Source organism: Rhagoletis zephyria, unplaced genomic scaffold (assembly GCF_001687245.7).
Source record: "Rhagoletis zephyria isolate East Lansing unplaced genomic scaffold, Rhagoletis_zephyria_1.1 Rzeph_scaffold_09319, whole genome shotgun sequence".
NCBI lineage: Eukaryota > Metazoa > Arthropoda > Insecta > Diptera > Tephritidae > Rhagoletis > Rhagoletis zephyria.
In genome coordinates, this window is record NW_016166397.1 from 839 (window position 1) to 21,520 (window position 20,682).

A 20,682-nucleotide genomic window follows, 5' to 3' on the forward strand; every position below is an offset into this window, starting at 1 on the left:
TAACTTCGATCAGTGTTTATGTAATAACTCACAGTGAAATGTATTAATTGATTTAAACAGCTACAAATCCCAGTTTTTTCTGTTCTTTTGAGAAGGCTTTGAAATTTTCGGAAGGTATGGAAGTGGCGATAATTGTTAAATATTTATAAGCATAATAAAGTAGTATAAAGTGTCCCAGCTAGCAATGACATTATATTTCGGTACACTTATTTGGCAATTTATTACCATAATTTGTTCCTTCATTTGACTTTTATGTTAACTCATTTGAGAGAGAAATTATGAAGTTTTTTGATTTGAGTAAAAAATAAAAAAAAAATACATACCAATAAATTCTTGTCGCTTGTGCAAAAGTACACACAATGAGGATCTAAGCCGAAATCAGGCAAAAAAAAACAAGGATTAATGCCAGAAACTCAAATTTTGCTTTGAAATAAGCGTACATCAAACTGGCTACATACTTTTTTATTATTTCTCTATGTTGATAAGCTATGTGAAAAAATTTTGGAATATGCTGTTTAAAATCTGTCTAAATTTCCAAATGGCTTTAGAGTGTCAATATCATATCAATTAATATTATTAAATGTTTCTACTAATAAATTAGCAATTTTTTAATGCAATAACATTTTGGATAATACTAATATAATGTATATTCTAATAGTGCATAAATAGTGAAAAATCCACGTCTAGAATAGTTACTGGAGCGAAGAGTTGGGGTTCATCAACGGAATGCAGGACGTGTATACCAAGCGAGAGACGTACGCGAATCCAAAGCCAACATTTGCTGAAACTGTCTCGTACGCTCAGACACGTGAAACGGCAGCACTCCTAAGTAGACCAGCCTACACAGCCCATCGAGTGGAAGTGGAGGAAATGCTGAAGAAGCTAATCCGACTGCTGGGCAAGAAAAAGTATGGATCTGGCAAATGTTTAAATGTGGAAAGCCAGGCAACTTCGCCCGCGATTGCAGCGCAAGTTCCAGTGCGCTCAACAGTCCAGCAGTACGTAAAAGCAGGGCTGGGAAAGACGAATCTAACTCCAGTCAGTCGTTAAACTAAAATGAGCCTGCAGGAAGGGCCGCGTGCTGGCTCTAGAAGTTGAAGGGCCCATAATCTCCGTCTCACAAATTGGCCGGAATGCGAGCAACCTCACTATTGGTGGATGTGTGAATGGGCAGGAGCGAGTGCAGACAGTGGATACTGGAGCGTCACATTCCATTATTGGACTTGATATGGCTACTTTTTATGTGAAGCCACTACCTGGAGCAAAGCTGCAGACTGCAACTGTGAGCGAACCCAAGTGTTAGTACTATGCGAGGTAATAACCGACGGGTTGGCCTCGTACACGAAGTTTATAGTTGCATACATTGTGGATGAAGTCATCACCGGCGTGGATTTCCTACTTGGGCAATGCATGAAGATTGATCTCCAGGGAATGATTCTAACATATGGCGACAGGAAAGTGCCACTTAGGGTTGGTTACGACAACCAGTGCTGCAGCAGACGGTTGGTCTTAGAGGAAGTGCCGAAGATTCCACCAGAAACGGAAGTGGTTAGTTGGGCAGAGGTTGGCAATGATGGAAACGAATTGGTTTCGTCAGGAGAAGGAAGTGGTTCACCGATACAGGAAAAGCGTGACGGTTCCGCCAGCTCAGTGAAGAAGAGGTCGCAACAAGGAAGTGGTCATGGCGAGTCAGGCAGTGTTTCCGGCAGGAGGAAAGCCACTGAACCACGTTGCAATGGTGATACGTCGGTGGCCGGAAATGGAAGCACCTGTGGAAGCAGTAGGCGCGCTTTGAAGTGTCCCGAAAAAGGTGGTCGGAAGCCAAGGTTTAGATTATACATGTCCGGTCAATGAAATTAGCATCGGCGGAAGAGCGAGATACGAACGACGGCGGAAGTTCCAGCGTAAGGATCCGGATGTAACAAGATGTGCTAAAGGCAGTGTAGCACGAAGGCGGGAGTCTGGGTGTCATGGACAGATGATGCGGCATAGATCTGGCGAAAAGGGTGCCCACGAGAAGAGACATGGTATGGTCACCACCAGTGGCTGGCAGAAGCACGACCATGTGCGATGGTGCACTCCCGGAGATAAGCCGGAAGCAATGTCCAGTAACGCATTGTGGTTGTACATGTCGCAGCAGAAGAAAAGCTTCACCTCCAAGCAAAGATGTGCCTGGAAAGATCCGTTTAAGATTGACAAACGGCTGAAGGACGCAGTGCATCAAATCCAGACAATGGGGAGACCGAGGACCAAGATGAAAGTGGTCCACTTGGAAAGACTTGCAGCGTTTGGAGCGGCAAGTGTGTCTGATCGGGACGATCAGACTTAGGTGGAGGGCAGTGTGGCGAATACTGCGGCAACACAAAGGGAACAACGAGAAATAAGCAGCATGTTCGAGGAATGACGTAGAATATTCCACAATGAGAAAACGCAAGTGGATGAACGCTGCGAACAGCGAGAGAAAGAGAATGAGCGATTAACTTCAGAACATTCTAGAGTTGCCATGAGTGCGAGCGCAGGTATATAAGGGCGCCGCCAGACACCGGAGTGAGTTAGTTACAAGTCAGCAAGCTACAAGTAAAGTGAACAGTGAAGTGAGCTGCGAATAAGCAAGCTATAAGTTTAATTGCGTTAACAAGTTTAGTAAAGCGTTGTAATTGCTTTAACGAGTATTGTAAAGTTTTTTACTGTATTACCCCACGTCTCCACCTTCTACAGATTCTGTTAAAAAAGCTGTGGGAAGACAGAAATGTCAGGTGGAGACCGCGAATTTCTACTGTTAAACCATATCTGTCTGGCCGAATTTCTTACCATCGCTGTGTTGTTGTTGTTGTTGTAGCGGCTACAACAACCCCGCCCATATCGGCTGATATCTCAGTCGTTGTCGTCGAGTTCCACTAACGGCAGCCCCAAGAAGCGTGCAGCCTCTAAGGGGTCGGCCCATAGGGACGACGCCGTTAGGGTTGTAGGGTTTTCCGGCCATGCGAATCGATGTTTCGAGTCGTGAGGGGTCTCTCCGCATGGCGGACATTCGTTCGGCACATCCGCATTTAACCTACTCAAGTACTCGCTGTCTTACCATCAGCTGTCATTTTGTAATTTGACAACTCAGTTTTCATTTTACCGCGCCATCTACTTTGGGTACGGATCGATCTCATTGGCTTGAGCCATTTCGAAAGTGATATGTTAAGACAGCAAGTTGCCCACATGAGAAAACGGGACGAAGTTAAAACAGAAATTTGACAGATGTTAAGACACATTTAGTAGAAAATGGAGACGTGGGGTTAGCGAGTATTGTTAATTGTTGTTGTACAATAAAGTTAATTGTACTGCAATTTGGTCATCGTGAGCATTTATTTAGCAATCCAGCGTTACGAGCCGTGTGATATATGGGAAATCCCTCAAGGTTTCGAAAATATTCGTCACAATAGCATTATTTAATTTAAAAGTAGGGTTAACTGCAGGCACGTAAGACTGATATGTGAGCACTGTGTGTGGTCCTTAATTATTTGGTAAACAAAGTTACAGACAGATGGCATCACCGTCAAATTCATAACGAGTAAAATAATTATAACGATTTCATTTGTTCTCGCATTTTTGTCAAAGAAAGAAGAAATTTTGGCGTCGGAAAATAAAGTGTTTGTTAATAAGATTCAATCGCGGTAATTATTAATTTAATGAAAATCACTAAATTCGTCTTTGGTACGGCTTAAAACTGAAAATAAAACATCGTGTTGTGAGTTCTTGAATTTACACTTGTGTAAAGTTTGAATTTTTCATATTCGTCGTGCGGTGTGACAGACGGCGAGTTGCGGTTTGCGTACTTTTCCATGTTTGTTGCTGGGCTAAGTGTACGGAGAAGGGAGAAACAGCAGATACATTTGTTGAAGGACGTTTTGCATTTTTATTTATGCGGATTTTCGAGCGCTGGCGCTTAATATTTCCTGCACCAGTAAAACTCAAAGTGGTTGCAGCAGATACTTTCGGTTGGACATTGTAAAGATACATTTTGCAATAAGTTTGTCGTATTTTTTACAGGCAAGTGTGAAATGAATAGTTAGTGCATGCTTTAAAGCAAATGTGACTAAAAAAAAAACATAAATATTTATTTTCATCACATTTCTACATTTATTGCCCGCGCTTTTCTCATCCAGTGAAGTTTCACGGTGTGAAACATTTTCGTGCGTGAGAATAAAAAATCGTCAAACTGGATAACACCATGGGAAGTTCTGATGACCGCGTTTACGCGGCAGAACGTATAATACAAAAACGCATTAGAAAGGTAAGCAAATTATTTAATGTATGTATTAAAAATTTAATACAATTTCAATGTTATAATCGGTGACAAAGCATATAGAAATTGTTACATTGCTGACAGTGAAAAAACAAAATGCGATTGCTTGTCGTCCCATAACATCTGCTGTCGAAGGATCATGCACGCTCATTAAAATTTTACTTAATTCGCCTCTATTTTAATTCGTTCTGTTTTCATCCTTTATATTTTCCTTCTTATTACGTAGTAAACTATGAAGTAGTAGTCACGTACATACATATGTACACATGTATGTCCATACACACTACGTACGTATGTATTTATTTCTTATGTTTATAGTAGCATGCCTATCCCCCATACCTCTTATTTTCCAACAGTTATGGCAAGTGAATAAATAATTTCACGTACATACATACATAGCACCTTTAGGCATAAATGTATGCATATGTACATACATTTGTAAACTAACAAAACAAAATCCCTTAGGTTATTCAGCTCAAAGTCACGATCATTTCCCACGGAAACGGTCTGGATCATTCTTATTGGGGTTGGCAGCACTAATTTTATACTACTAGTATGAGGAGGACGAAATTGTAAAAATGAACTCACTGGGGAGAGGTACTTTTAAACAAAATAATATTCACATAAACAAATATACATATGTATATTATTTGTTCATTTTGTACCCTAAACTGTCGAAAAATCAAATCGCCATTTCAGAGACTAAATGCACGAAAAATTTGTAATTCGCTCCTCTGCTCTTGCCACGCCTCGCCTGTAACTTAAAAAAATATTAGGTGCCTGTGGGCCCTGTCACACGGTCAGTAATTATCACGATATTTGAATCGCGATCCATATTGATGGATTGATGGATCGAGCACGAATGCTCCATGCTCATTATTTATCGCGTCAGTATTTACATAATTTTTGTGCTGGACGCTTATTATGATGCAAGAAAATATTTCTATTTTGTATGAATAATTTGCAGATAATGCATTTCACAATTACGTTAATTTTCCTATATTAATTAAAATTTTTTCAATTTCGTTTTAAGCAACGAGAACGAAAGCATAGCGGCAGCCGGTTCTACGTACCGGAATGACTCGGGTTTTACCCGACCAAGGGGTGTTGTTTCGGCGATCTAACCCCGTTTAGGTCGGCGAAGTATCTCAGAAGTTGTTCGTCCATTGGGCTACATTCGCTACGTTTTCTTCTGCTCAGGGCTGGCATCGAGTCAAACCCAGGGCCAGAAACCTACACCTGCTGTGTATGCTGGAGACGACTACACCACAACTCCACCTCAGTTGTTGTTGTTGTAACATCATACAAATTCCCCAAAGGGATTTTGGGGAGTGTTGCTGGAGTGACAGTCCTTGGCCAGATATAAATCTGGGTCGTTCCGGTTTCGTAGACCCGACTGTCGTGGGAACGTCTGGGTCGTTCCGGTTACGTAGACCCGACTGTCGTGGGAACTGTCCACCTCAGTCAAGTGCAATGCTTGCGAGGGGTGGAGTCACCTCAGAGTCTGTTCAGGACTACGGTCACATCGGCAGTGGACCACGTCGTTTGTGATCCCCTGCTGCTCAAACAGAACAGCCTCCGCGGCTAACCCCAGTCCACCTGAGCAGTCCCACACAAACACCACAGCACAACAACATAACACAATAGACCACACCACAACCGCGACATACCACAGAACACCCACAACCGCACCACCACCCACACGCCGCCGCCAACCATTCCTGGTTCCTCCTACAATCTGCACGGTATATCAGACCAGGATATTCCGTAATGTGACATCAGTCAAGTGCAACACCTGCCTTGGCTGGTGCGACTTTAGGGCATGTTCAGCTCTGCGCACCACGCGAGATTGGACGAGGAACTTCGAGGGCCCGAGTTGCGCTGCTCGGTCGCAAACCCCAACTGCGACGCCACCCACTACCACCACAGGTCGGCAACCACCACAGCAGCGCACACAGCCAATGGCGACAAGGCCACACACATCCTTCACACCGCGCATAACTACACGTCTCCCGAACCACATGAAGCTCCTTCAATTTAACTGCAACGGGCTACAGAGCAAGATTGAGGAGATAACCGTCTTCATGTGTCGGCATGGTATATTAATAGCTGCGGTCCAAGAGACGAAGTTGCACAGCAATTCAACTTTGTTGAATTGCGCCGGGTACAACGTGCACCGTCGAGATCGCGAGCGAGATAATGGTGGTGGCTTAGCGTTCATCACGCACCACACCGTGCAGTATCGTCTTATCGAAGCAGACATCGACCGCAGGGATACCACCCTAGAATGTCAGGGCATNCAAAGCCAAGCGTCGAGTGACCAGAAGGCGGCACAAACTGCCAACAACTTCTACCCCCCTTGCTTTCACTTGCGGTGAAGTTCAGGTGGCCATCGGGAAGGCGAAAGCCTCCAAAGCCATGGGTCCCGACGGAATATGCATGCTGATGTTGAAAAATTTGGGTCCTGCGGGGTAGCCTTCCTAACGGAGGTCCTCAATTTGTCTATGGCCACTCTCATCATCCCAGACATCTGGAAGGTGGGAAGAGTGGTCCCAATGCTCAAAAAATCACCTATTGTCTTCTCATGCTTACTCAGCTGAAAATATGAAAAATCTAAAGAAAACCGTATCTTATATCAAAGCAGCACTTAAGAAAAAGTGAACTTCCAATTCAAGACACTTACGCTCTGGCCGTCCATCGAAATAATTTGGCGGTGTCCAATGCATATTCGTCGTATTTTGTAGAATCAATTTCGTAGCCACTAGATATGGTTAATAATATGGTAATAAAGGTAATTAATATATTTAAATAGTAAATTATTGGCTAATATATATATTTTATTAATATAACCTATCTGTAATACAAATAATTTCAATTTCACATTTGATAAACAATTTTGAGTAGATAGAGGCAATAAAATATTTTTTGCCGCATACAACTTGAAAATCTACCTATGTTCGTTGCTGGCAACATACAAGGCCATAGGCCGGCCGGATTTAAACTACGCAACACCAGTGTGGTCGCCAGGGACTAGTAGGACGCATAGGATGAAGCTACAGACAGCACAGAACACCGCACTCAGGACAGCGACCGGATGTCACCTGAACACCACCTCCATGAGGCGAAAATGCTCCCAATTAAGGAGCATAACATAATGCTCTGCAAGCAGTTTCTGGTTGGGAGCCACAGATGTGGCCACCCAAACAGACAGCTGCTCTCAGAGGAGCCCTCGCCTAGGCTCGTCAGGAGGCATCTATACGAACTGACGGACGAAGTCCAGAGGTTCATTAAGCAGCTTCTGGACCCGTCAGCATACCGACAGGCCCTGAACGGCCTTCACAGGGACTCAGTCTCGAGTTATGTAGACTCTAGGCCTGTGAATGCCGTTCTAGGCACACAAACACCGGACATTGACGCGACGCAGCTCCATCTGCCTCGGGAGACAAGAACAACAATAGCCCAACTTCGCTCTGGTTACTGCAGCAGGTTAAACTCATACCTGAGTAGACTAAATGCGGATGTGGCAAATGAGCCTCCGGCATGCGGACAGACCCCTTACGACTCGAAACATCTCTTTGCATGCCCGGAAAACCCGACAACCCTAACGGCGTTGTCCCTGTGGACCGACCCTGTAGAGGCTGCACGCTTCTTAAGGCTGCCGTTAGTGGAACTCGACGACAACGACTGAGATATCAACCGATCTGGGCGGGGTTGCTGTAGCCGCTACAACAACAACAACAAAGCATGGCGAATATGTTTTCGATGTTCACATTATGAGAATGCAAGATGTACTGACGAAATGTATGGATCGCGTTTTGAAAGTGCTACACGCTCAATATTTATAGACAATATTGCGATCCGCGATCCAGATTTAAATTTTTTTAGAAATTTTGCGATATGGATCACGATCCATCAATACTGCATGCTACACCGTCAATAAATATCGCGATACTTGGATCACGTCAATAAATACTGACCGTGTGACAGTGCCCTGTCACAAAATCAATACGGATCGCGATATTTGGATCGCGCTCCTGGATCTTGATATTTATTGAAGGTGTAGTATCAAATAGTTCTAGAAATTTTGAAATCCGGATCACGGATCGCGGATCGCGCAATCAATATTGAAGGTGTAGCATATTCAAAACGCGATACATACATTTCGTCAGTACATTTCGTACTCTCATAATGCGAACATCGCTCTCGGCGCGACCTTTCAAAACAAATTGAAAGCATGTAAATTAACCTTAGAAATTTTAAAAGAATTATGGAATGCATTATCTGTAAATTATTGGTACGGAATAGAAATATTTTCTTGCGCCATAATAAGCGTCCAGCACAAAAATTATGCAAATACTGACGCGATAGATTTATCTATCCTCCTATTGTATGTACCTATTTGTACCCTGAAAAAGTTTCTCATAACTACCGTCTTCGGAAGAAAAGCTGTTGGTGCCTTCACTTGTGGGACAACACCTTTTCCGCCGATAAATAATTTTTTTAATCTTTCGAGATTAACTTTTTTTTTAGACGATGCTGGTAAATTTTATATTTTGGTTTGTAGCGCCTGTCGGCAAGAGTTTTTCTCCGCTGACATTGGTTGTGTTTATGCCGGATCTCCGGTATGTTGTTGTTGTTGTAACAGCACACAAATTCCCCAAAGAGTTTTTGGGGAGTGTTGTTGAAGTGACAGTCCTTGGCCAGATATACATATGTAAGTCTGGGTCGTTCCGGTTACGTGGACCCGACTGTCATCAGGAGGCTCACCTGAAATAGGGCGTTCTTGAAAAATTTGCTGAGATAGGGCGTTTTCGAACCGGCTGCTCAGATATCGATCTTCCATTCAGCCATCGATATGTAATCAGTCACTAGACACGAATAAAGGCGCGAGCTCAAAAGTTGACCGCGAAAAAAGGCGCATAAAAAAATTTCAGCGAAGAACGACTTAACATAGTTGACGGCGAAGAAAGACGTGTTAAAATATTTGACGGCCAAAAGGGACGCGTAAACTTATTTTCGCGGTCAACTATGTTTGCGGGTGTAATAGTATGCACATTCCGTAAATAGTTTCTGGGGAATAATGCTGAAGTGTCAGTCCTTGGCCAAGTATTATTCTATGATTACACGTCTTTCTTCGCCGTCAACTAGGTTACGCGTCTTTCTTCGCCGAAGTTTTTCTTAAGCGCCTTTTCACGTAACATTTTTTGTATGCGTCTTTTTTCGCTGTCGAAACATTATTCGTGTCTAGTGACGATAAGGTCTGAAGTAGAAATAAAAACAAATTATGCATGGATCCTCTGCACAAAAATCACTGGTGGCCAGGGACGGTTCTAAACTTAAACTCCTACCTATCCAGAATCAATCGCGACACACCCTTATGTTTAATTTGTGAAGTTGCACCGTGCGATACGAACCACATCTTCAAATTCCTGACCACCCTCCCCATTTGGTCAATGTTTAACACTGGAAATACGGACAGGGTTCACTTACTTAATAAATTTTCAAACCAAAATATAAATTGTATGTTNTTAACACTGGAAATACGGACAGGGTTCACTTACTTAATAAATTTTCAAACCAAAATATAAATTGTATGTTATTTTTACCTTCCTCTTATTAGCTCGGGATGTAACTATGTAATATTGATGCGCCTAAAAGATGCAGCGATTTCTATTCTCAAATTACATACCTGATGACAGTACGAATGGCAATTCTAATAGGGAGGTTTTAGTTTTTAAACTATAATTTTTTAAATTTAAAAACAATTTTAAGTTTTATGTTACTAAAATTAATTTAAAGGTAGTTGGGTCAAATGACCGCTGTCCGTATTTCAAGGTATGTCCATTTTCCAGGCTATCCAGTGTTAATGGGACATTTCGATAACCGAAATTTTTTATTAAAAAAAAAATATATATTTTTAATGAATAAGTAATTTTTAATTTCAAATTATAAGTTATTTGTTACTAAAACTAATTGTGTATATGGATGTATGTATATAATGTTTTAAATATACATATGTACGTACACTCATATGTAAAGATATACTGTATTTATGTACATATGTGGTATTTTTTTCTTTTGCAGGGTGTTCTGGAGTATCGTGTAAAATGGAAGGGTTGGAATCAACGATATAATACGTGGGAGCCAGAAGTGAACATTCTCGATCGACGTCTTATAGAAATTTACGAACAGAGCAACCGATCATCAAATACTCCATCAAAACGAGGTAGTAAACGCAAAGAAAAAGCGCAGGACCCCGAACCTGAATCTGAGGAAGATGAGTACACTTTCACCGGTGACGATGTGGATACAAATCAAGCTTCCACCTCAGCCGCGGCATCTGCATTAACAAGCAGCAGTCATCACCATCATTCTTATCATTATGAAAAAGAGAAGGAAAAAGAAAAGAAACGGGATCACAATCATCACCATCATCATCACTCAGCGAAATCTGAACGGAATCGCTCTCGCTCACCACACACAGACTCGCATCGAGAAAATGGCGGACATAAGCGTCATACTTATACCTCCACATCGGCATCGATGTCTGCTGCAGTTGTGGCAGCCGCAGCTGCTTCTAATTCTGCATTGAATTTCATTCCTGAAGCTGATTCAAATTCATCCAGTTCGGAGGACCAGCCGCTTAGCCGAAAAGAAGTAACCCCTATGGGCACTAAACGCAAAGCAGAAGTGTTAAAGGAGTCGGGTAAAATAGGAGTCACTATAAAAACATCACCCGATGGTCCACCGCCGCCTAAACAACATTGTGCGAATGCTGTCAGTGTAGACACAGCCACCTCGATATCAACTCCGTTAAAATCGGAAACTGAACCGCTTTCCCCAGAGACACCTGCTTCGCGACCAGAACAAGCCACACCCGCAGAGAAAAACGCAGCATTGCAGCATCATTATAATGCTTCAGCAGCGGATGATGATGATTCATCATCACAAGCAGATAGCCAAACGGAGAATGTCAATTCGGCAGCGCAAAGCAAGGCAACGGGTGACGACGGTACCTATTCGCCAAAGCGCAACGGTCACACTACCGACGAGCATCAGCGTCAAAGTGCGCTGGAGCCACTTTCACCGAAAGCGCTGCCACCTCGCTTTTGGTTGCCTAGCAAATGTAATATATCCGACAAAGTGGTGATCACCGATGTTACAGTAAATTTAGAGACAGTGACTATTCGCGAATGCAAAACTGAACGTGGGTTCTTTAGAGAACGGGAATTAAAATCTGGTGGTACGAAAACTGAATCTGACTCGGTAGCCTAAAAAAAAAAATAAAAATAATAAGAATCTAGAATTTTAAAGGACTGCATCGGTGTTGCGTGTTGCCATCTACAATCAACGCAACTATTATGTATTAATTACATATAAAAATTTATGACTTGCTATTTTATTCACTGATTATCTCAAAGTTGGTTGAAAAAGTTCTTGTAAATAATGTACCATAGCTTCTATTAGAATAAATATACATACATATACGAGTAATACATGTGCTTATATTTATACTTACACCTCTACATATACATATAATTGGAAAATCTATAATTAAGGGAAAACCAAAAATATTGTGACAGTTTGTTTAAACAAATCTTCGGGTGTATATTTATGTAGATCTATGCATCTTTTGAAAGTGAATTATGAAAAAAGCAACTGTATGATCCCTGAAGCTCAAGCCAAATTCTTCTTTTTTATTTTCTTTAATCTTTTTTTAACCGACTTCTTAAAAGGAGAAGGTTACCAATTCGTCGGAATATTTACCCCTATTTTGAGTGTCGACTAGTAGTGAATAAACGACTATTATTCGTTTATCGCTTTTCCATGGTATTTTGAATGTCGATTTCCCGTTCAATAAGCGTCTGTGAACTTTTTTTGGTCGTTCATCCTTCTACAAGTATTTGTTTGTAGAGGGATTAGCGACACTCACTTATTGAAAGAGAAAACGACATTGATTAATAGTCGTTTATCTATTACTAGTCGACACTCGAAATAGAGGTGATTTTTATATTTATTTTTATTTTTTTTTATGTATGTTACCGCATAACTTTGTACCATATATGATTTCTAAATTTTTTTTTTTAAGGTAAGGTGTTACCTCTTAGGTGGTCCCATACTAATTGGGTTTAAATCGGATCATTGGATCGTGAAGAAATTAACGGTCATCTTAAATTTTTATATAGAATTGAAATCGGTTTTGTTTTTTGCTTAAAAATTACTTGCTTAGAACATTTTCCGTTTTTAAGAAAGTTAATTGAAAATAATGGAAATAATAGAAAGATAATAAAAACATATACACATATGTCTAAAAATAAGCTTAAGTTAAGTAGTGGATAAGAGTGTTGGCTGTACAGGCAGATTCCATAGTCGCTTTAAAATGTATGCATTTGTGCCCGTATAATGAGAGCCAGTAGAGTGCGAAACAGAAATGCAAATAGCTCTGCATTAAGTCCGAGAAGAAAAGATTCAAATACTTAAAAAAAAACATCACTGAGCTATTAACTTAATTCACCAACAATAGTTCAAAATTGGTCTTTATGAAACTAGGAAATTAAGATATACATACATGTATTTTGTAAATTACGCACTCATGCAATATGCAGTTGCGTGGATCTAATTAACAACGGCGAACCCCTGAGAAGTATAAGAACCTGTGGATGTAATACTACGAAATAGAAGGAAATTTTTGCCGTAAAACAGAAATTCTGTCTATAATTCATAAAGCTGTCTACAATTCATACTTAAACCCGTTTTGCCCGTTAATTATATTTCATGATCTTTCTTTCATCATTAGGCGACAAAGTTAGTGTAAATTCCAGCGACTGTAACGGTTACGCTTTTTTTCAAAAAAGTCAACAAATAATCGTTATTTTCTCACCGATATGTTTGCAGTCAAAAATAAGAGTTATAAATTGACTTTTATTTTTTTTGGTCAAAAATAAAAATTAACACTTGACTTTTATTTTTTCTGTAAAATATCGTGCCATCGATAGTCGATAGCACAACCATCGATAGTATCGATCGAAGCTTAAATTAAAGAAACTCAATATATTTACAGAAGATAGAAAACTGCAATTGAGAGGATGTACATTTTGTATTAAAACATATTGTATTGTGAATATGTAAACTGCTATTTTCACAGAAAAAAATAAAAGTAAAATTTTAACTTTTATATTTGACCGTAAAAATAAGAGAAATTTTTAATTTTTATTTTTGACCGAAAAAATAAAAGTAAAATTTTAACTCTTATATTTGACCAAGAAAAGGAAGGTAAAGTTTTAACTTTTACTTTTGACTGAAAAAATATCGGTAAAAAAATAACGGTTAATTGCTGACTGTTTTGAAAAAAGTAAAAAAGAAATAAATCATATTGGCTAACAAGCATCACATTACTATGTACAAATGTTAAAAAGGCCGACTTTCCGACTGAAATTTTTGAAAATAACTTATTTTCGGTCCCTGGTAAATTCTAATCGCGATTTTTGGAATGAATATTTTACTTTTCTTGGGCCTACCGTTAGTTGAGCTAGATGAAGATGATTGATGGATAAACCGAAATAGGCGGGGCTTAGTAGTGCCGCTGCAACAACAACTAGTCTCAGAAATCTGCCTATGTATTTGTGTTTGACTCAGTTTCGTTGTTAATTAGTTCCACACAACTGTTGCAGCCAGCTTTGTGTAAATATCTTATGGTGATTTCGTTTCTTCCAAAAAATGTTGCCCTTGCGCGTTGCAAAATGTGTTTGATGTTACACTGAACCCTGTAAAAGGGCATGTTTTTGCCTCTTGTCCTTGTCCAGCTCAGGCATTTCATAATATCACCGTTTTCGGCAACTATCTGATTTTTAGGGACAATCATCTCCCCTGACCAGTGATCGGACTTTAAAAAAATTCTGTGGTAGAATCTGGAAAAAAATGTGGTATATTTAAAAAAAAATGTGTTAGATCTCTGGGTTTGGATCAAACTTTTTACAAAAATTAAAAAAATTCTACAAGGTTTCACCAAAATGGCAAACTTTTTAATTATACTCTAAACAAAATTTAATTTTAGTATAATAAAGTGCAAGATTGAAGTTGCTAAAAATCGCGTTGAGTTTTGGCAATTTTTTTCTTTGACAGTGTAAAGCAGTTCCTTCCATATTAGTATATTTTTCGAACATATTTTAAGAGATTTCTGCAACCATGCGAAGTGCTGCCAGCTTTTCTTTTTATCACATCACGAAGTAGCGAACAAATGTGGCACATTCCAGAAACAGTTAATTGGGATTTGCCCATTTTGACAATTCTCAAGTAAAAGTAAACAACGCCTCAGAAACCTTAGATGCACTTAAATTTGCTAATACTTACACAAACATTTTCGCTATTAATTCTTTTTATAAATCATATATTTTGCAATTTAACACCGCGTTTTATTAACCGCGTTTCCTGTCGAAAAATAGGTTAGAGAAAACTTACTATTTTAGAGTTAATTTTATCCTCCCATTCGGCTTTGTTTACTTTTACATCGTCGCCGGGAATGCGGAATCTTGTATTATACCATTCTTGTTACCATATAGTATTTAGTGTTGGATAATTTTTGCTCTTAAAATTAAGAAAATTATGTCAAGCAAAAATAAAACTANGCGTTTTATTAACCGCGTTTCCTGTCGAAAAATAGGTTAGAGAAAACTTACTATTTTAGAGTTAATTTTATCCTCCCATTCGGCTTTGTTTACTTTTACATCGTCGCCGGGAATGCGGAATCTTGTATTATACCATTCTTGTTACCATATAGTATTTAGTGTTGGATAATTTTTGCTCTTAAAATTAAGAAAATTATGTCAAGCAAAAATAAAACTACTCAAAAGCGCGAATATGTGGTAGATTTCAGACCTTGAGTGGTAGATGCTCAAAAAGTGGCAGATCTACCACAATGTGGTAGAAGTCCGATGACTGCTCCTGACAAAGCTTCAAAGGGCAGAAAATGTCTTTTTTGCCTTACAAGAGTGGGACATTTTAAGAGTCGAACGCAAAATTTACCACCGTTTGCCTTTATTTTAGAATCGAACACGAAAACAGAAAGCGGCAATAAAAATGCGACATCTTTTGGTAGAAACGAAACACCATTAAGCATTGATTTGGAAAGATGAGAACAAAATGAAATTATGTCCACATATATGTTTTATATATATCCACATACATATATGTTTGATTTATGTATCTAACAGCACAACAAAGAGGAAACTTGAATGTAATTTATTACTGTTGCCGCTATTTTTCAACAATATAATCGTTGCTAAAGCAAAAAAATAAAAAAATGCGTGTGCAACTTGAATGCTTAAAAATAAGTAATTTGAATTGCGAATACGAATTGCAACTGGATTGCCAATCAATATGTAAGCATAGATTTTGTTTTAAACATTTGCATTTTGACCAGTATGCCGCCAAGCTTACAATTCAGAATTGGTTCTCCACAAGAGCGATAACAACAAAAATAAAAGCAAGCTCATAAAAAAAAAAAATAAAATCAATTTAGTGCTGATGTCCTTAAGCAATATTCCCTATAACATTTTTAGTACTTTGCCGTGTTTATGTCAGTAGCGGGAAAATACGTACGGACGCGTAATTTAACTAGTTTTGGCCGTTTTTCTTTTGTTTGTTTAATGTTAACTATTTTTATGAAAGGATAGTCCACTATCTAACAAAAACCATGCAAATGGCATAATTGCCACGCCATCTACTCTTGTGGGCGGAAATATTAAATTTCAACCGATTTCGATGAAATTTAGTTTGTGCTCTCTCTTTTATTAGAAAAACCTTAATATAAAATATGGGGAAGATTCGATCACTATAACGTCCAAAACTCACAAAAAATGTGTGCCAAGTCGTTAAATGTGAAGGAATTCTGGTTAATTTTTTTTCCTCTGAGAGAAAAAAGGTTATACTATAAAATGACTTAGGTTTAAATACTCGCGCTTTTTTCCCAATGTTTGGTGAGATTTTTTCATTGTTCGAAAAATTCTTTTCGCGAAATTATGCAAAAAGAAGCTGAAAATCAAAAATGCATATATTTGCAATGTCGCGCGCAAAGATCAAACTATATATTCTAGAACTACATAAAATTCTCTAAAACATTTGTCTAATTTCAAGACCTGACGGACCGGCACTCACACTTTTTTTACTAATAACACTATGCGACAGTCAAAATCGGGATGGGATGAAACCAACGGGAAATGTTATATCGGTCAAAAACAAGTTATACGCGGCCCGGCGTTTCGCTGGGTCACGTCTAGGAATCGAGATATATCGATTTGAAGTTAGTAACTATCATATAGGGGAAATATTTTTGTCAAAATGTCCTTCACCTTCACTTAATTGTGAATAAAAGCGAAACGCGTCCATCGATTTTCATGATCTATGTCTCATTTTGCTTAAAGGTTATGTGACTTTGCGTGAAAGTAATACGACTTGCCTTTTTTCCGTTATGGATTTTTTTATGAATTTAAAAAATAAAAAAATTAATATTTTAGGCAAAAAATATTTTTTTTCTTCATACATTTATTTTTACCGGCAAAACTGTTGATTATATAGAAAAACGTTATATGAACAGATTAAAGGAATTGTAATTTTTAATTTTTTTAAATTTGTTTGAGCAAAATCGGACTAGTGGTTCTCGAGTTATGTCAAAAAAGACCACCAAAGGTGACAAAATTTCCCCTATATGATAGTTACTAACTTCAAATCGATATATCTCGATTCCTAGACGTGACCCAGCGAAACGCCGGGACACGTATAACTTCTTTTTTACCGATATAACTTTCCCCGGTAGTTTGAACCCTTCCCGATCACTGACCCCTACCATTTGTCTCACAGTGTAATCTTTAGCATCTAAATTTCAAAGTAAATTTGTTGGTAAGAAAATAGGAAACTACCAAATAAAGGATAAATACTTTCACCTAAATATTCCACGATATTTAAATAATTGATCACAGTTGAAAAAGAAACATTTTCTTTAATGGGTTAGTCGCCAAAGGCAACTTAACTGATTACTCGGTATCGCGCCAATTCCCATTTTTCTTTGGAAATGTATCGTACGTGACGAACGGGGGTGAGTAAATAATAGTTGCGATCCCGTACTAGTCAGAAATAGTCAGAATCAGTCAGATTTTACTGGAAATCGATCCCGTACTCGGTTCTCTGACTATTGAGAGGACAAAAAAGAGAGTAAATACGGTTCTCTCTCTGTCAGAAGTTACCAGTTTTAGTCTGAGAATTTTTTGCTGGTAAATTCTAGTAAATGTGTCAAACGATCAGCTGTAGTGTGTTTGGCAACCAAATAGTAAACAAAAGAAAAGTGCACTCTGCTAATTCATGCTGAAAAGTATTTAATTATCTTTTTAATTGTAGTCTAATCAATTTGAAAGTATTTTCGGTTATTTACATGTGTGAGCTGAATGTGTTTACATTCAAATAAGCGAAAATTCACAAGAAAAATTTGGAGGTTATGTTGAAGTTGTCCGAAGTTACCATATTTTACTAGAAATCGATCCCGTACTTTTCTGTGTTACTCTATCGCTCTGAGCGAATTTTTATTTTTTGATAGTTTTACTAGTTTTAGTCTGAGGAATACGGGATTGCACCTAATGAGAATTTTGAGTGTTGGATAATTCTTGCTGGATTTTCGACGAACAAACCTAATGTCACATTTTATATTTGTGACTTTTATTTTTCCCTCCTTAAGTCCAACCGGTTTTTTTTTTTATCAACTGTCACCATGACTTTTCTATCAGCCTCCATATAGTCGAAACACTGTGCGGCGCAGTGTTTCAACTATATTCTGCCATGAAAAGCTTCTCATAAAAACACAATCGCCGTTTGGCGCACCCCACAAATCGGAGGAGAAGCTCGGCCAAACACTAACCGATGTGTAAGTGCCAATCTATTATGTAGTTTTCGAATATATAATTGGATATTTTCGCGCGACTTTGCAAATATATGTAGTTTTTGATTTTCTTAAATTTTGATTTTCAACTTGCATAATTTCGCGAAAACAATTTTTCGAACAATGGAAAAATCTCATTCAACATTGGGAAAAAAGAGAATATGAACACCTATATAATTTTAAAGTATGTATCGTTACCTTAATATAGAAAGGCCCTAACTCATATAGTCGCTGAAATACAAAAGGCAGTAACTAAGTAAATATTCAAAATTCCCTTTTTATTGATTATGATGCATTTCATGTATATATAAGCCCCCACATCATTTTAAGCAATAAAAAGTTTTAGTCAGGTACGGCTTTTTTGCATTTCAGCGACTATATGAGTTAGGGCATTTCTATATTAAGGTAACGGTATGTATAACCTTTATTGTCTGAGAGTGTAAAGCAGGAAACAAAAATTAACCGAAATTCCATCACATTTAATGACTGGGTCCATATTTTTTGTGAGTTTTGGACGTTATAGTGATCAAATCCTCCCAATATTTTATATTTAGGGTTTTCTAATAAAAGAGAGAGTGCGAACTAAATTCCATCAAAATCGGATGAAAATTAATGTTTCGGCCCACAAGAATGGAGGGCGTAGCAATTATTCCATTTTTACCAAATTTCTTAATATCCTATTTCTAAGTAAAATTAGAACACGTGTCAAGTTTCAGCAAAATCGGTGGAGATTTATAGTCGAAAGCCTGTGCGGCGTTGCTGATTTTCTCCCATATAAAAAAAAATCTAATATANGCACATGTCAAGTTTCAGCAAAATCGGTGGAGATTTACTATTATTTCCACCTGCCTCCATATAGTCGAATGCCTGTGCGGCGTTGCTGATTTTCTCCCATATAAAAAAAAATCTAATATACTTTGCATTGAAGAAAATGCGTGACACCGCCAGCGAAACAATCCCCAAAAACCAATGCGAATTCTTGACCGTTTAAAACTTGCACAAACAAAACTGCATGCCCGAATTTTTTTCCAGAAATTTTATTAAAAAGTTTGAAATTCTAATGGCCATTTTTTGAAATTTGGCGGATTTTTATAAATCTTGAGCAAGGTTTGAAACTTTGTTTTGAGTTGCATGGTTCCCGTTGCGGTGTAAAATAAATTAAAAAAATAAAGAAAAAATAAGTGGCCAAAATTTTTAAATCAGTAGCGTCCCTAATTAATGCGTATTAATTGTCGATGATATGTATATGAGTCACATATTTTAAATAGGTACTCCATATATTTGTGGAAAATTATTTGTATATTATAGAGGAAGCATTAAGTTTTTGATTTAATTTAAGTAGAAGTTCACAAAAGCGCTCATTATAATTTAAAAACTATGATGTTAATATTGTACAAATACATATACAAATATGTATATTACTTTCTAGATCTGCATAAATTAACTGTAAATACATTACATATAATCAATATGAAGCAATAAACTCAACGTCTTTTTATTTATAAGTATACTCGGGCTTTCAGGATAAGTATTCAAGTTCAGGATATACGGCTGTGTTCAAAAATAGTATCAAAAAAGAAACTCAAGTGTTACACGTAAAGGATGCTTTAAAAAAGTGAAACAAGTAGATTCTAGATATTTCGAGAATATCTAAAGTTTCATATATTAAAAATATTGGTTTGTTTATACACTAGGGCTCAAGCAGTGCTAAATTGAGTTGTTCAAAATAAAAGTAGTGGTTACCTTAATGAAGTTAAAACTAAACATATAAGGTGTGTTTAGAAATGCATCAAGCCAACGCATCAGTCATTTCTCTTTCAGAATTGGTTAGATCATTGTTTTTATTAATCGATTTGTTACTGTTAAGATTTTTAAACCTTTCCTGCGCGCAGACTTTCTATCCTTTTAAGGTCCACATATGGAATTCCTCTTTGCCTTATACCGCTCACTTTTGGACGCAAATAACTTTTTGCGTAGTTTACTCTTATTTTTTGGGTGGCTAATCTATTAGGCACCTTTTTTGTTGGTATTTTCTAACATATAGTATAGTATTACTTCGTGATTTCCTATAACATTGATCATAGATACAGGACAATACAAAAAAAAAAAAAATGTTTCAAAACCAATAACTTACTTACTAAAAAATTGTTTATTATAACTTAAAATTATTGTAACCAATAGAGGTAAATAAGTTATACAAAAACACATAAACAGAAGTTCACAAAAGCTGATATAAAACTATTCGTCGAATAAAATAGTTAACTTTTTATTGTGGATGTTTATTTTACGAGGAGGAAGCATCGAAAGCTTAACCCCGTCAGTGTGAGACTTTACCCCAAACTAAACTTCCTACCGTAATGTCGTTGTAAAGCTCATACAGCTCATCGTTCCATTGTCTGCGGTACTCGCCGTCGCCAACGCGTAAAGGCCCGTAAATCTTCCGCAAAATCTTTCTCTCGAATAC

The 20,682-nt window shown here is 38.0% G+C and overlaps 1 protein-coding gene across 1 annotated transcript; it reads left to right on the forward strand.

Moving 5' to 3' along the window:
• Positions 1–3,603: 3,603 nt before the first annotated feature.
• LOC108375699 (polycomb group protein Pc-like) lies at positions 3,604–12,324 on the forward strand. The gene is made up of 4 exons (XM_017631842.1): positions 3,604–3,662; positions 3,802–4,038; positions 4,155–4,282; positions 10,379–12,324. The coding sequence occupies exons 3-4, from the start codon at positions 4,220–4,222 to the stop codon at positions 11,567–11,569; spliced, it is 1,254 nt and encodes a 417-aa protein (XP_017487331.1). The 5' UTR covers positions 3,604–3,662; positions 3,802–4,038; positions 4,155–4,219; the 3' UTR covers positions 11,570–12,324.
• The last annotated feature ends 8,358 nt before the right edge of the window (positions 12,325–20,682 follow it).